The 17,850-nt window shown below is 54.4% G+C and overlaps 1 protein-coding gene across 8 annotated transcripts in view; it reads right to left on the reverse strand.

The window, feature by feature from the left end:
- The window catches only part of SBF1 (SET binding factor 1), a 60,042-nt gene that overhangs the window by 32,643 nt on the left and 9,549 nt on the right, over positions 1-17,850 (reverse strand). For all 8 annotated transcript variants that reach the window (XM_085240287.1, XM_085239922.1, XM_085240218.1 and 5 more), the window contains exon 2: positions 2,210-2,295. In XM_085240287.1, the coding sequence (XP_085096413.1) occupies positions 2,210-2,295 (86 nt within the window). The remainder of the gene's footprint in view (positions 1-2,209; positions 2,296-17,850) is intronic.

The raw sequence follows: 17,850 nt of genomic DNA on the forward strand, positions 1-17,850 counted from the left end.
TTGGCTGGATGATTCGACCCTTGGGAAAAAAAGCACAACTTTCCTCTTCCTTGGAACGATTCCCGAGTGTCCTACAGACAACAAGGAAGCACGAAGCAGAAAAATAATGTCTATTTTTTGCCTCAGACAAAGTAAATAGCAAAGTCCAGAACTGTGATGGAATTGTGGTGAGTGTGAGACAGAAGAAAGGTTCACCACATCTGCTCCGACGGCACGGCACGCTCGCTGCTGGGTGTGATGCAGTGCAGCAGCCACACGATACCTGGATGAGGCAGGGGATGAGGACAGGGACTGAGAGACACGTCCAGCTCCGATGTTCTCTGCTCAATGAGCTGCTTGCTCCTAGCAGGAACTCGCCTGGAAGCTGTCTCTCGCAAACGCCAGCAGTGCCCAGTAGTTTCCAGGTGAGCGTGAGGAGAGGCGATGGCCTCAAGATGTGCCAGGGGAGGGTCAGGTTGGATATTTAGGAAGCATTTCTTCTCCAAAGGAGCAGTCAGCACTGGCACAGGTTGCCCAGAGCAATGGGGAGTCCACGTATCTTGGGGTTTTCAAGGAACATGGGGATGTGGCACTTGGGGACAGATGGGCATGGTGGGATGGATCAGTGGTTGGACTGGATGATCTTGGAGGGCTTTTCCAATCTGGATGATTCCACAGTTCTATGATTCCAAAAGGAATGGCGTGCATGGGGTGTCCTATCAGCCTCACACGGTCACAGCCAGCATGCAGGTTCTCCAGCACCAGCACGCATGGGATGATGGAGATGGTGGCCAGCTCTGAAGGATGCCATGAAAGGTTGGAAGTGGCCAAGGACAAAAGTCAGGCCCCCACAGCACAGGGGGTCAGGAGGAGGGGGCCGGGCTGTGTTTGGTGGTGCCCAGCACCAGGACAAGGGGCAGTGGGCACAGACTGGAGCCCAGGGAGTTGTGTGTGAGGGTGAGGAAGAGCTCTGTGCTGTGAGGGTGGCAGAGCTCTGGCACAGCTGCCCAGGGAAGTGGGGGAGTCTCCTTCTGTGCAGAGGTCCAAACCTGCCGGGACGTTCTGTGTGCAGCTGCTGCAAGGAACTGCTGGGGGGGTTGCAGTGGAGGAGCTGCACAGGTCCTTTCCAGCCCCCATGGTTCTGGGGTTCTGTGCTCTAAAGAAACACACTCCCAAGGCTAAGCCCTCTGTGCAGCAAAGTAGTTGGGACAGACCTGGATGGGGACTGGGTGCACCAGCCACTTCTGCACCAGGAACCCATAAGTGAGTGGTGCACCCCTGGCACTGCTGCCCAGAGCTGTGGGTGCCCCATTCCTGGAGGTACTCAAGGCCATAGATGGGGTCCTGGGCAGACTTAATTTGAGGAGGGCACCCATCCCATGGCAGGGAGCCTGGGGGGCCGCTTCCAACCCAACCTTTGTATCATTCTATAGTTCTGTGACTGTCCTGGCCAGCACTAAACCTGCTTGGAGATCACCCTCAGCACATCCTGCATGTTCCCAATGGAGCAGCAAGGTGCTGCTCTGTGGCACTAAGGGCAGCAGAGAGGGCTGTGGGTAGCATTTCCACACCCCCACACCCCTCCAAGCATGGGGGGCTCTCAGTGGCACCACCTCTCAGTGCTGCAGCATAGGGAATGGGTGCTCCTGGAAGCAGCAGTAGCAGAGTGAGGGGAACAACAAATCAGATGGGCCCTGGAATTGTCAGGGTCATAAGGCAGCACAGAGCCCTCTGAAACTCCACTTGTATTCATGTTCTGTGCTGTGCTTCAGCCAGAAACGAAGAAGAACTGCAAAGGGGAAGAGGAGTGCAGAGCCTCGCCAGGTTGGAGTCCACACTGCTGTCCTCCAGAGCAGGGAGAAATGCAGCAGGGAAAGGTTTTCCAAGAACTTCTGCTCAAACTTAGAAACAGAGAACAATCCTCTTAGCCTTGATTAGTTAAAAACTGGTTTGCAAAGAACCCACGCAGTGCCAAATTGAGCTGGGTGTGCCACTTTCTGGGTACAGCCCAGCAGTGGGTACAGCCTCAAAGGGCCGTGCAGCAGCATGAGAACATGGCTGGAGGGTGGGGAAAGGATGTCAAAGGATGCCACCCCCCTTGGCACATAGATGTTAGCAAAGCACATCCAGGCCTGCAGCAGGGCGAGCTCCCATAGGGGAGCTGCAGCAACGGAAGGGTTTGCAGGGGGGCTGTGGTGGGCACGAGAGGGTCCCAGAGGGGCAGACTCACCAACTCGATGCCTTGAGGAAAGGGGTTGTCCTCCCAGTCCTTCTCGGGGAAGCGCTGCAGGATTTGTCCCTGGCCGTCCCCGCTCCCTGTGGGAACAAGAAGGGCATTAGGGGCTGAAGCTGCGTGCCTGGCCACAGCAGGACTGACCCCGGCCCCCTGCACTCGCCCTGGCACAGCTCACTCTTAGCAGGTGTTCCAGCCAGCAAAGCAGAAGTGCAGCAGTGCTCTGGCCAAGTGTAATGTGAAAGTTTCCTTCCTTCTGCTCCTTATCTCCAAATTAGCTCTTGACATTTCCCTGAACAATGGAACCAAGCTGCTCTGTGTTTTTTTGAGCTCCCCTAGGGCTCGTGGCTGCCCCATGGCTTCACATCCTGAAACCCACACCGCTGCCAAAGGGCATTGCCCAGGACTTCCCCTGGCTGGGCTAAACCCCAGCAAAGTGAGCGGCCTTCAAGTCATTCCCTGTCCATGATGCCTCTGAGCAGAGAGATGGGGATGTGGGGGATGAAGCCAGCACTGCTTAAGGTCGCGCTGCTGCAGCACGGAGTCAGATGATGGCAAAGAGAACCGCGGGGGTTCTGCTCCTGCACAGCTTCTGCACTAACCCTGTAGAGGGGATAGCCGTGCTAAAGGATTTGCATTGCTGCAAGGCCTGACTTCAGCCCTGTCCTGGGGGTACGGACATCCCCTCTGCAGGAGGAGCCTGGTGGGAGAAGGGGGGGGTGCTGCAGGAGGGATATTTTCGGCACCCATCCCCAGCACCACCGCCCCACTCACCACTGCGTGGCCACAGCTGAATTTAGCAGGACACAGCATTGGGAGGGATGCCACTTTTAGTCCAAAAGGACCAAAACGGAAAGGTCAGTGCCAAATTAGGAGGAAAACGGTGCTGAGAATCACGTCAGCCGAACCCTGCGCCCAGAGCCAGCTTCAGTGGCCATGCAGGGAGCCCAGAGAAGGTGTGCCAACACTGGGACACAGTGCAACGCTGCTGCTGCCACGCACACTGCACTGCAGCTAGCTCCGTGCAGTGGGGACAGGTGCTTGCTGTTGGTCACAGAATCATAGAATCATTCAGGTTGGAAAAGACCTCCGAGAGCACCAAGTCCAACCCTGGTCCATCCCCCACCGTGCCCATTAAGTGCCACATCTCTGCAGTTCTTGACCACCCCCAAGGATGGGGAACCCCCAAGCCCCCCACACCCCTGGGCAGCCTGCGCCAGTGCTGACTGCACTTTGGAAAAGAAATTGTTCTCAGTCTCCAACCTGACCCTCCCCAGCACAACGTGAGGCCATCCCCTCTTATCCTAGGAAGAGCACAGAGCTCTTCCTCACCCTCACACACAATTCCCTGGGCTCCAGTCTGTGCCCACTGCCCCTTGTCCTGGTGCTGGGCACCACCAAACACAGCCCAGCCCCCTACTTCTTACCCGCACTCTTCAGATATCCACCAGCACTGCTCAGACCCCCTCAGCCTTCACTCCTCCATGTGCACAGCCCCACAGCTCTCAGCCTGTCCCCATCAGGAGCTGCTCCAGGCCCATCTCTGCACCCTCAGCTGGGCTCTCTCCAGCAGTTCCCAGTTTGCCTGGAACTGGGGAGCCCCACACTGGGCACAGTGCTGCAGCTGTGCCCCCCCCGCCCCCCAGTGCAGAGCAAAGGGCAGGAGCACCTCTCTGTCCTGCTGACCACGCTCTGTGCAGTGCAGCCAAGGGTCCCATTGGCCTCCAGGGCCACCAGTAGACCCAGGGCTTTCACTGCAGAGCTCCTTACCAGCAGCTCAGCCTCATTACTTAGAAACCTCTGTGCTTTCCTTGGCATGTATGTGTGCCCGGTGCTGGCGCATCTGCCATGCTTTGCTCCTTCCTTCCTGCCCCTTGGTGAGGCCAGCAGCATTAGATGGTGACACCTGGACACTGCTGCCAAGGCAGTATGGACAGCCAGGGTTAAAGTCAGGCTACATCAGGAAAGTTTACGAGATCTTATCACAATACAGGAAACTCTAAATAAGCAAAAAGTTAAACATTTGGCTGACGCACCACGAGCAGTGACCTTAACCCCAGGCAGGCAGCGCTGGCACGTTGGGGACAGTGGGGACAATGGGGACAGTGGGGACAGTGCTGCCTGGGGAAGTGACCTCAGTGCAGCCCTCAGTGCCTGAAGGGGCTGACACACATCAGGAGAGAGGTTTTGTACATGGGCAGAGAGCGATGGGACACGGAATGGCTTTAAACCAAGAGAGGAGATAGAGGTGCTGGGCAGGGTAAGTGCAGGAGGCAAGGAGCTGCAGCTCTGTTGCCATTCTGTTTTTCTGTGATCTTTAAGGACCCTTCCAACACAACCATCATGTGGCTGTATGACCTTTGAAGATCCTTCCAACCCAACCATCCCACGGCTCTATGATCTTTCAGGACTTTTCCAACCCAAGACACCCTAGGATTCTTATAACCTCCAAAGTCCCTTTCAACACAACCATTCCTGTGATATTCAAGGACCGTTCCAACCCAACCATTCTATACTTCTGCCATCTTCAAGGACCCTTCCAACCCAACCATTCTATGCTTCTGCCATCTTCAAGGACCCTTCCAACCCAACCATTCTATGCTTCTGCCATCTTCAAGGACCGTTCCAACCCAACCATTCTACGCTTTGCCATCTTCAAGGACCCTTCCAACCCAACCATTCTATGCTTCTGCCATCTTCAAGGACCGTTCCAACCCAACCATTCTATGCTTCTGCCATCTTCAAGGACCCTTCCAACCCAACCATTCTACGCTTTGCCATCTTCAAGGACCGTTCCAACCCAACCATTTTACACTTCTGCCATCTTCAAGGACCTTTCCAACCCAACCATTCTATGCTTCTGCCATCTTCAAGGACCCTTCCAACCCAACCATTCTATGCTTCTGCCATCTTCAAGGACCTTTCCAACCCAACCATTCTATGCTTCTGCAATCCTTAAGGACCTTTCCATCCCAACCACTCTATAGTTCTAAGGACTCCTCCAATCCAACCATCACATGTTTCTACGACAGGCTTCCAAGGAGCTCCCCACACCTCGGAGCTGACATGTCAGTAAGTTCAGCTGTCTGACAGCACCGTGGAGTACTTCAGGCCACAACAACACAGAGCATAGTTATATAGGTGGTTTCCTGCATGCCAGCATTAACCCCCATGACACAAAGCCCTGGGATGATCTGGAAGGGGACCTGGGGCTTCTGCACAGGGCTCACTGCTCACACCCAACACCACCTCCAAGCCCTCTGTGCTGCTCCTGGTGACCCCGGATCCTCGTGGAACCATGTAAGCAGCACTTGGGCAACCGCCCTGCAAGCAGTGCGAGTGATTGCATCAACTGAGGCTGCTGCCAAATGCCAGGACATCTCAGCCTGGCACTGCCCACTGGCACTGGGTGTTCCTCAGAGCAGAGTGTGTTTAATGCCAGCTGGTATCAGAGTACACAAGGTGTCTGAGATTAAAAGCCCACAATGCTGAGCTGCTGTGATGAAGTTAGGAATGATGCAAAGAGCAGAGGATGAGGCAGGGCTGCAGAGAACGGCACAACTCTGAACTGACCCTACCTACATGCATGAGCCCATCACAAGACAGGTGTAGCATGGGGCTCCCAGCTCCTGCTGGTGGGGCACACATAGGAGAGAGCAGAACAAGGCTGCAGAAGCTCGAGGCTCAACACATCCCTGTGCACAGTGCAGGTGGCACGTCACGCTAGCAGCACAGTTCCTATCACAGAGCCATAGAACCACAGAATGGTTGGGTTGAAAAGGTCCTTGAATATCACAGAACTATGGAATCCCATGGCTCACGGCTAGCTTCTCACCTACCAGGACCCAATCCATGGATAGACACACATCCACAACCTGAGTGCTCCCACAAAGCCTTCATCACTGCACGGCCTCCACCTGCAGCCGCTGCTTTGCTTTCACCTTCAGCCATCACACACCAAGCCAGCACTGGCTCTCATTTCCCCTGCTTTGCTGTCGTGTCTCAACCCAAAGGAGCAGATCTGTGGACAGACAACCTCCCCCCTGCCTCATTCTTCTCATTTCTGTCTTTCAGCAGGAAGCACCTTTGAGGTCTGTCCCAGTCACACAATCTTCGTGTGGAGGCTTTTGCATTCACTCTCCAAGTTTCCAGCAAGAAGAGAAGAACTGTCACACACCAAGATGGAATGAGGATGGGGATGGGGATGGGATGGGGGTGAGGATGGCATAGGATGGGATGGGATGGGATGGGATGGGATGGGATGTGGATAGGGATGGGGATAGGGATGGGGATGGGGATGGGGATGGGATGGGGATGAGGATGGCATGGGATGGGATGGGATGGGTTGGGATGGGGATGGGGAAGGGAATGGGATGGGAATGGGGATGGGGATGGGATGGGGATGGGGAAGGGAATAAGATGGGGATGGGGATGGGGATGGGGATGGGGATGGGGATGGGATGGGATGGGATGGGATGGGATGGGATGGGATGGGATAGGGATGGGATGGGATGGGGATGGGGATGGGGATGGGGATGGGATAGGGATGGGATGGGATGACCGCTGGGCACTGTGGCTCAGCCAGGTCAGCACACCAGGCAGTCAGGATGCTGCAGCCCATGGGCATCTGCTACTTCCAGGAGAGCAGGGAATAGCTCAGGAGGATTTGTAAAGCTGTGCAGAAAGAGAATGGGGCAGAGAGTGTCAGTTCAGCTCAGGCACATGCCTGAGGTGGGCTCAGGTGGGACAGCGAACTCAAAGATCCAGTTTCTGACTTCCAAATCCTGCCCCAGCCCTGCTCCTTCCTCAGCACTCAGTCACCCCACTGCCACAGCCACTTAAGGAGCAGCAACAAGATGGAATCTTAGAATCATTCAGGTTGGAAAAGACCTCTCAGATCACCAGCCCAACCTCAACCCATCTCTACCATGCCCACTAACCATGTCCTCAAATGCCACATCCCCACCATTCTTGAACATCACCAAGGCTGGGGACACCCGACCCTGGGCAGCCCGTGCCAGAGCCCGCCTGCACATTCAGAAATATCCAACCCTGCACACCCTCAGCTTTGCAACGAACACCACAAAGCAGCCGGAGTGCTGTCCCTCCCACTTGGCAGGAGATGTCCCAGCACAACGGATGTCCCTGGGGTGAGCTCCGTGCCCCCCATCACAACCACAGCCCCGTGGGCAGCGCGCAGCCGGCCCTGTCAAAGCCACCTCGCCGCAGGGCACGGCAGCGCCGGGACAACACGGCGAGTGTCTGCTCCGAGACAATGGCACCACTGTTCCCTCCTTACATATTTATGACACAAACACGAAGAATGGCTTTTCTATGGGGGAGCACAAAAGGGCTGTGTGCCGTGCTGGAGCTGCCCGCTGTGTCCTGCCCCACGGAGGGAAGCCCGCCCGCGCCCCACATCCCCGGCACGTCCCCAACACGGTGCTCCATGAGCCAACTGCTCGCTGCTGTTGTGGGCATCAACTGGATTTGTGCTGCCCTGAGCTGCTGCTGTGTCTGTAGGCACAGGGCTCAGCCAAGCCCTGGGTCATAGCAACCCCTCACCATGGGCTGGGGGATGGAAGGATGGAGCAGAGCCCTGCCAAAAAGGCCCTGTGTGGGGGGGACAGCTGAGGGCAGCACCACGAGGCACCACTGTGCCCTCCCAGCACCGAGAGACAAGCAGAGCCTGCCTGCATCCACAGCACTGCAGCCAGCAGCGTGAGGGAGGGGATCTGCCCCTCTGCTCTGTGCTGGGGCACCTCACCTGGAGCACTGCTCAGCACAGGACAGACACCCACCTGGTGGAGTGTGGCCAGAGGAGAGAGAGACACAAAGAGGGGCCCAGGGATGGAAATGCTCCCAGTGAGGACAGGCTGAGAGCTGGGACTGTGCAGCTGGAGTGCCTTTGTTTAAGGCAAAATGTTTTAGAAATGTTTCAGAATGAAGAAAGTTGTGCCTCAGAGAAACAATTCCTATCCTGGGTATATTCCCCCTCCAAAACAAAATAGATGGAAAAAATGAATGAGTTCAATGTTTAAAGATTGCCGTAGTAATGTCTGAGGACTTGGGACTCTTTATAAACACAGGATGATAACAATCAGAAGGACAAACAGTTGAGAATGGGACCGGTGGCCCAAGTGAGCTCCTCACTGCTGGGAAAGTCCTGTGCCATCGAGGAACACATCCAAGTGCAGAGCAGATGCTTGCGCTTTGGTTCATAGCACACAAAGCACAAGCCCTGGGCTGGCACACAGTGAGGGTCCACCAGCGCTCAGCCTGAGCTCAGCACATCCTTCCCACCCCACACATCCTGCGAGCTGCTCAGCAATGGCACCTTTATAGCAGAGCTAAAATTAAAGCCCACATGGAGCCAGACAGCGCCGTTCTGCTTCCCAGAGCGCTCATCCTCTTTTCACACCAGGCCTTCTCTTGGTCACACTGACCGTCTCCACGCTGTCGTTACTGCCTCAAAGCTGCTCTTAGGCAGTTCCAGTTAAGATCCAGGAGTTTCCACGAGGTTCCTTAGCTCCTGCTGCCAACACAAGCCGAGCTCTGCTCTGTCGCAAAGATTTGCCCTCGCTGTTCCTTGAGCGCGTGCCAAGAGGAGAGTCGTATTTGTCTTTAGAAACATTTAAAGCAGAAGAGGAAGTAATTAAAAAATAAATCATCCGTCTGTTTCCAAGATCTCGTCCCAGGGAAGTGCTGCTTGGGGCCCGTGGGGTTACTGGCAACCACGGAGATAAGCGCTTCCCAGCTGCCTGCTGCTGCTCCACGACCATTGCTGGAAACACTCTGCAGTCATGGGAAGGGGAAGTCCTGTGCAAAGAGCCCCAAACCACGCATGGCTCCGTCCCCACAGCCTGCCCAGTGGAACACCAGGACCCCCCCAGGGAACAGTGGGACCCCCAGCACCTGTAGAGGGTCTTTGGAGGAGTCTTGAAGGAAAACGGTGCAGCCACCACAGCCACGAGCCGGGCCAGGGCTCAGCGAGGCTGCTGGACTGGAGGCAGTGAGATTGACAGTGATGGTGTGAGGGGGAATGGCTTTACACTGACACAGGGGAGAATGAGGTCAGATGTGGGGGAAATTCTTCGCCCTGAGGAGATGCACTGCTGCCCAGAGCTGGGAGGGCCATCCCTGGAGGTACCCAAGGCTGTAGATGGGGCCCTGGACACACAGCCCCCAGCAGAGGGGAGCTGGAGGTCTCTTCCAGTCCAACCATTCTGTGATGAATCACAGCATCACAGAATCACCAAGGTTAGAAAAGACCTCCAAGACCATCCAGTCCAACCACCCACCTACCACCAATATTTCCCCACTAAACCACGTTCTGTAGCACAACAACTAAATGGTTCTTAGAAACCTCCAGGAATGGGGACTCAACCAATAGGAAAGCCTATTCCAGCACCTGAACACTCTTTTGGAGAAGAAATTCGTCCTAAAAATGTGTGTCTGTAGTAGTTCCTCCCTACCCAAGGCGCTGCAGCACATGCAGAGCAGCAGTCCCCGCTCCCCAGGGCCACGGGACACAGCCAGAGCTCACCCATAGAGCATGGAGCTCCAGTGTGCAGTGGAGACTGCACCCACCCACAGGGGAATCACTTGGGCACGTGGAGCAGACAGGACGGGTCAGTGCTCTGAGTTCTCTGCTCGGCACTGTGGGGCACAGAGGTCAGAAAAAGGAAGCAACGCTGTGCCCCAGCAGTACCAGAACCAACCTGTTTTCACCTCAGTTCCTTCTGGCTGTCACAGCTGACGTGCGATGGCCAGTGCTGATGTTGTGCTATGGTTACAGAATCAAACAATCCCAGAGCTGTGGGGGCTGGAAGAGACCTGTGCAGCTCCCCCAGTGCAACCCCCCCCAGCAGTTCTTTCTCTGCAGCAGCTGCACACAGAGCATCCCAGCAGGTTTGGATCTCTGCACAGGAGACTCTCCCACCTCTCCGGGCAGCTGTGCCAGGGCTCTGACACCATCACAGCACAGAGCTCTTCCTCACACTCACACACAACTCCCTGGGCTCCAGTCGGTGCCCGCTGCCCCTTGTCCTGGTGCTGGGCACCACCAAACACAGCCCAACTCCCTCCTCCTGACCCCAACCCTTCAGATATCCACCAGCACTGCTCAGACTCCCCTCAGCCTTATCTCCTCCATGTGCACAGCCCCGCAGCTCTCAGCCTGTCCCCAGCAGGAGCTGCTCCAAGCCCCCACCATCTCTGCACCTTCAGCTGGGCTCTCTCCAGCAGTTCCCAGTTTGCCTGGAACTGGGGAGCCCCACACTGGGCACAGTGCTGCAGCTGTGCCCCCCCCAGTGCAGAGCAGAGGACAGGAGCACCTCCCTGCCCTGCTGGCCACACTCTGTGCAGTGCACCCCAGGGTCCCATTGGCCTTCTGGGCCACCAGGGCACACTGCTGGCTCACGGTCAGCCTGCTGTCCACCAGGATCCCCAGATCTTTCCCCGCACAGCTCCTTTGTGGCAGCTCAGCCCCCAACATGTCCTGATATGAGCAGCCACATCCCAAGCCCTGCTTCAGGCAGCAGCTGAGCACTCAGCTCACGCTCATGGTGCTGTGCTGGCTGCCAGCTCGGGCTGTGCTCCAGGCTGGCTGGGGCTGCTCTGCCTGGGTCAGGTCTCCGTTCCATGCCACAGCAGCTGGGTTAACTGAGGATTTGATTTTAGCTGGCTCACAGTCAACCACTGGTAAACTGTTGGTTAACTGTTAGTCAACCAGCAGTCAACTGCTGTCCTCCTGGGGTCCTCCTCCACAGAGCTCCTTCCCAGCAGGAAGGAGAACCTACCTGCACCAATGCATGCTGCCATTCCTTCCCATGCTCAGCACTGCACTTGGCCTAGGTGAACCCCATCAGGTTCCTCTCCACCCTCCCCATTGCACAACGGTCAGCGCTATCGGGCCGCACCTCAGTGGCGGAAGCCATGGCCATTAAGCTGTAACACAGAAGCAGTGTGAGTCAAAACAGGCAATGAAGGGCTGTTAAGCAGCATGCTGATGTTGGGAGGGGACACAGCTGTGCAGCCCGGGGTTACCTGGCTGTAACATTATCTCTGTATGATCTGCTATCTGATTCAGACTCAGCAAAGAGAACCTTTTTGGGATGTCAGTGGAAACAGCTGTCAATTGTGCACGCATGCACAGTTCCTGTGCACACAGATATTTACTGGTACTGGGTCATAACAAGAGTCTGGGCAGCCTAATTCCGCACTTCCACGTTTACAGCAATGCATGCTTTATAAAACCCCCAGTCTGAAATGTTATCAGGCACTCCCGCAATTAACGGCGGTTTTTCCTGAGAAACCTAACGAGGTTTCTTTAGATTTCCTTTCCTGAGAAAGGGGTTTAGGATACTGTCTGTGGGGCCACGTTCCCACGGCTGGGGTCAGTCCCTGGACTCAAGAGTTTCAGCAAACAAAGTGACACTTTGTCATGGAATCACAGCAGAGGACCACAGAATTGGCGGGGACCCCAAAGCCCTCCTGCCTTGGGCTGGGTGCTCCCTCCAGCTTAGGCTGCCCATCCGTAGCCTCGGGCACCTCCAGGATGGGGCACCCACAGCTTTGGGCAGCAGTGCCAGGGCTGCACCACTCACTGATCTGAACAGAGGGAGCATGAAGACTGAAGTTTGCTCTGAGCAAGTGGCAATCCTGGCCCACTGCATGCAGGCACCAAGCAAAGAGCATACAGACAGCCACTGAAAGCATTTTGGGGAGGGACCTGCTCTATTTTTATCCAATGCCAAATTTCTGTTGCTTCCCAGGGGACCCACAGGCCGGCTCCAATGGGTCGTGTCCCCAGAATTACAGGGCTGCACCACCAGTGTTTACCTGGAGGCTAAAAACAGTGCCAGCCATCCCCAGTCCAGTGACAGCACACAGCAGCACAGCATGGACCTGTCAGGCACAATGCCTGCAGCACGGGGTGTGGGCCACCTGCTGCCCACAGGAAACAGAACCACAGAACCATTCCAGTTGGAAAAGACCCTCAAGACCACCAAGTACACATCTCATAACACGGAACCACAGAACGGAGAGTTGCAAGTGACCCCCAAGGATCACTGAGCTCAATGCCTGCTCCATAGGAGGTGACCCAAAGGATACCCCAGGTTGCAAGGGTCTCACAAAGATTGTTGAGGCCAACTCCTGGCTCAGCACCTGGATCGTATAGAAGAACAGCATCACAGTACATACATGCGCAGCACTCCTTGTATTGGGCACCATGGACAGCATGTGCTCATGCAGCAGGTGCTTCATCCAGGACCACAACGGGGGCACCGACACCAGCATGGCAGGAATCATTGAGCCACAGAATGGCTGGGTTGGAAGGGATTGTATAGATCATAGAGCCATAGAGTGGTTGGGTTGGAAGGGACCTCACAGATCACAGAGTGATACAATGGTTGGGTTGGAAGGGTCCTTAAAGATTGCAGAGCCACAGAATGGTTGAATTGGAAGTGCTCTTGAAGATCACAGACTCATAGAATGGCTTGGGTTGGGTTGGAAGTGCCCTTGAAGATCAGAGTCATAGGATGGCTTGGGTTGGGTTGGAGGGTCCTTAAATCGCAGTGACATAGAGTGCTTGGGTTGGAAGGGACCTTATAGATCATAGAGCAATAGAATGGCTGGGTTGGAAGAGTCCTTAAAGATGAGAGAACCATGGAATGATTGGGTTGGAAGGGTCCTTAAAGATGACAGAACTACAGAACGGTCAGGTTGGAAGTGTCCTTAAAGATCACAGAGCCATAGAATGGTTGAATTGGAAGTGCCCTTGAAGATCACAGACTCATAGAATGGCTTGGGTTGGGTTGGAGGATCCTTAAAGATCATAGAGACATAGAGTGCTTGGGTTGGAAGGGACCTTATAGATCACAGAGCAATAGAATGGTTGGGTTGGAAGGGTCCTTAAAGATAACAGAGCCAGAGAATGGTCGGGTTGGAAGGGTCCTTGAGGACCATAAAGCCAAAGGATGGCTTTGGTTGTGTTGGAAGGGTCCTTAAAGATCACAAAGATATAGAGTGGTTCTGTTGGAAGTGCCCTTGAAGATCACAGAATCATAGAATGGCTTGGGTTGGAGGGTCCTTAAAGATCATAGAGACGTAGAGTGCTTGGGTTGGAAAGGACCTTACAGATCATATAGCAATAGAACGGTTGGGTTGGAAGGGTCCTTGAAGATCACAGAGCCATAGGATGGCTTGGGTTGGTTTGGAAGGCATCTTACAGATCACTGAGCCACAAAATCCCAAAACGATATGGGGTGGGAGGGACTTAAGAGCCTACCCAGCTCCAATCCTGGCCATGGGCTGCCTGTCCCCAGTTTGTTCAGCTCAGTGCACCAAACAGCCCAGTGCTGGAAGGAATACTCAGAATACTCATTGCAGGGAGCAGGCAGCACCGACACAGCAGTGCAAACACCGGGTGCAACGTGAGCACGGGGCGTGCCATTGGTTTGTTCTTGGTGTTATTTGTATTTGAAAACAAATCTGCTTTCATTGCTTTATTCTATTCCATCAGCAATTTCTAAAGGCTACGTCACACAGAAACCCAGGGCGCTGGCAGTGAGGCACACAGATGTCACGCAGCGCTGCACACAGCACCCCATGTCTGTGCCCTGGCTGCACCGGGCCCTCACCACTGCTATCCCTGCAAACCCCGGCCCCTCAATCCCATCTCTCATCAGAGCAGAGCTTTGGGGTTGGTTGGACTTCCTCTTAATCTCATTTGCATATGCAAATGGTAGCTTATTTCTGATCCCCTGCGTTTCGAACAATGTAGAAGCGATCAGATTGCATTAAAAGTACAGACTGCACAGAAGCACAACACAGGAGGCAGCGAGCTCACGTCCTGCTCCTGGCTCCACATCTGCATCCCTGCTCTGGAAAGGAGTCCGCGTGGAAGAACAGTGATACATACATGGGAATTCCAACAGGGAAATGGAAGTGAAGGCAGCAAGGCACAGCCCTGGGTGCACAGCAAATAAACAGGACATCAGCTCCGCTCCCGGTGACTGCCCCACTGCTCCCACATCAGCAGGGAGATAAGGGGTAGCTGTGAAAACTGGTGGGGCACAGCAACAGAAAGCACAATGCTGGGGCAAGGGAAGAAGGGAACTATTTGAGGCTGCTTCCCTCCTCTGAGTAGTGAGGGCCCAGCACTGCTGCCCAGGGCTGGGGGTGCCCCAGCCCAAGATGTGGCCCCGGTGGGGGGCACCCACCCAAAGCAAGGGTGAGGCTGGGGGGGTCCCTTCCCTAGTGCTTCTGTGATTCCATGCAGACTCCCAGGCCCAATGCCATGCGTGGTCTCACCAGCACCAAGCAGAAGGAGATGCTGGGACACAGAGGGAACCGAAGCAGGGCGGTTCTGCAGAAACATCCCCAAAAGAGCTGCGCAGCCACATCACCAGGAGGAAGGGGCTGCTCATGGGAACTGAGAGCACCACAGATGGAGAACCAACTCTCCTCTCATCCCCATGGCTCTCAGCCTTTCCCCAAGTGCTGCCATACCCCAGCACTAGGCTGGCACAGGGGATGGGAAGGCTGTGACAGCTCAGCTGGGCCCCCAGACCCCTCCGCCCTTACATGCCCAACCTCCTCCCCCGCACCAAAGGGATTATCCAGAAAGCCCCTCAGAGGCAGATCTGTCTCTTGAGGTCGCCAGAGCTCAGAGGAAGGACAGATAGCACTGCACCAAGTATGGGGATCACTGTACCTGTGTGGAACTCTGCTGAGCAGCTGGCGATGTCACCCAGCTGATGGCAGCACTAGGAGAGAAACTGCAGGCAACCGAAGCACAGTGATCACCCAGTGGGGGCATTATGGCACTGATAGGGCACAGAAATGCTGCTCTACACTGCTCTTGTGAGCAGGGAACTAAATCATCCTCTTCTTCCCCCAGTACATCAGGTAGGCACAATTCCATGTCATCATCCCTGCCCACGCCTACAGAGCTGGGATCTCCTCTCTGGGTTTCTAATCCCTGAAAGGTCCCTATCAGGACAAGGGGGAATGGGTTTAAACTGAAAGAGGGGGGACTGGGGTCAGATGTGGGGGGAAATCCTTTAGCTGGAGGGTAAGCCAAGTCATTTTATAGTTCTATGCACTTCAAGGACCCTTCCAACCCAACCAAAGCCATTCTATGGTTCTGGGATCTTCAAGGCCCCTTCCAACCCAACCCAAGTCATTTTATAGTTCTGTGCACTTCAAGGCCCCTTCCAACCCAACCAAAGCCATTCTATGGTTCTGGGATCTTCAAGGCCCCTTCCAACCCAACCCAAGTCATTTTATAGTTCTGTGCACTTCAAGGACCCTTCCAACCCAACCCAAGCCATTCTATGGTTCCATGCTCTTCAAGGACCCTTCCAACCCAGCCCAAGCCATTCCATGGTTCTGGGAACTTCAAGGACCCTTCCAACCAAACCCAGGCCATTCTATGGTTCTGGGATCTTCAAGGACCCTTCCAACCCAACCATTCTACGATTCTATGAAATTGCATCCTAGATCTCAGAGAATGGCTGGAAAGCTTCCAAGTGGCCCGAGCTTTCCCCGTCACCATACCTACATCTTCTCACAGAACCAAACGGAGTCGTTAGATAGTTTGGAACTGATTTTGGGGAGTGAGGAAAGTCAGAAAAGCATAAGAGACCTCTGAGACGTCTTAAAGAGTAAAAGCTGCCTGCTGATAGCCTGAAATCACTGCTGATGGTTGAAGGAACCAGGGCCAAGATTTTACACAATGGAGAGTTCAACAGGAGCCACCAAAGTGCTGCAGGACCTGAAGCAGCTCTGCTGGAGGAGAGGCTGGGAGCTGGGGCTGCTGAGCCTGGAGCAGAGTTGCTCAAGGAGATCCCATCTGTGACCATAAACCCTGCACAGAGGTTTAGGGACCAAATTACCACAGGCTGGAATGGTCCTTAAAGATCACAGAGCCATGGGTTGGAAGCATCCATAAGAAGGGTCCTGAGGATGCTCCACTGGACCCAATGCCCCAAAACACAGAGGAAATTCAATGCAAAACACCTGGATTGTGGCAAACCCTGGCTTGCCTCACAGGGTGGTCTGCAATACACAGAAGCAATAAGCAGTTACTAACTCTCTCTTGCCAGACTGCAGATTTCACAATCTATCCCAAAAGGAGAAAAAAAGAATTGTCCCCCAGATGGTTCCAGGAAAGGCGACAGAGAGTTAGCTTGCAACAAATTCAAAACCTTCATTTTTATTTTCAGGCATTTTGGCCTTTTGTAAAGAAAGTCACACCTCCAGGAGCTGAGCTTCCAACTATAGAGGAAATATGAATTCACTTAGGAGTTACAACATGGGGAAAGAGAAAACACGACCAAAATCCAACCCAAATTTGCCTCCAATAGGAGCAGAGGAAGAGCAAAGGGAGAGCAGCTCCTGGACCACACACACCTGCCCTGTCCTGAGCTGCCTTCAGGCAGAAACACCTCTGACCAGGGAATATATAGAGCAGGCTTCAGCCTCTTCCTCTGATGTGCCTGAAGGCTGTTGTGTGCAGCAACGTCTCTTCAGCCGTATCCATAAGGGCTGGAGGCAGCAAGGAAAAGCCCACCCTGCAGGAGGGCAGAGAACAGGGAGTTTTCCCAACCCTGGAGGTGCCTGAGGCCATGGATGGGGCCTTAAGGAGGTGGGGGGCACCCAACCCACAGCAGGGGTGAGGCTGGGAGGTCCCTTCCGACTCAAGCCATGCTGTGATTCTACAGTTTGTTAGGATTCTCTAAATCTAACTCAACCACTCGATAGCTCTGTGATCTTCAAGATTCCATCCAGCCCAACCATTCTGTGGTTCTATGCTCTGTAAGGATCTTTGGATTCCAATCATTTTATGGCTCTGTGATTCATAAGGTCCCTTCCAACCCAACCCCTCTATGGCTCTTTGTTCTACAAAGTCTCTTCCAACCCAACCATTCTATGGCTCTGTGATCTATAAGGTCTCTTCCAACCCAACCACACTATGGCTCTGTGATCTACAACATCTCTTCCAACCCAACCATTCTATGGCTCTGTGATCTATAAGGTCCCTTCCAACCCAATCACTCTATGATCTATAAGGTCCCTTCCAACCCAACCATTCTGGTTCACCCCCAGCAGTCCCAGCACTGCTCACATCCCCTCCCACCCCACCCAGGTACGCAGGGGCTGCCTCTATATAAGGGAAGAGAGCTGAAAAGCAGACGTGCTGTGCAGAAAACCCCAGCTTCCTGTTCACTCCTCTTCAACCCACGTGCTTGGTTTTTTTTTTTGAAGGGTGACAATAGCAAACAATACCAGGAGCATGATGTGGGTTAGCAGCACGAGGAGCCTGGTCAGTGCAGCAGAGAGGAGCGTGCAGGTGCAGTGCACCTACGAGCTCTGGGGCTCTGTAGCACCCATTAGAAGAATGCAATGCCACCACCCCCAGCTTGTTTGAGTTCCCTGAAGTACAACAGCTCAGCTCACTAATTGCCTCCTCACAGGAGAGATGCTTGTTCAGAAGCATCCCTTTTGCTTGTGAAAGCTCTGTGCTGGAGCAGGAGAAGCTGGTACAACCCACAGGAAGCCACGACAGTGCAAAATGCTCAGACCGAAACCTGCTCTGCTCCTTACCAAACAGAGAACCACGAGCACAT

This window comes from Meleagris gallopavo, chromosome 1, assembly GCF_905368555.1.
Source record: "Meleagris gallopavo chromosome 1, MGAL_WU_HG_1.1, whole genome shotgun sequence".
Classification (NCBI taxonomy): Eukaryota; Metazoa; Chordata; class Aves; order Galliformes; family Phasianidae; genus Meleagris; species Meleagris gallopavo.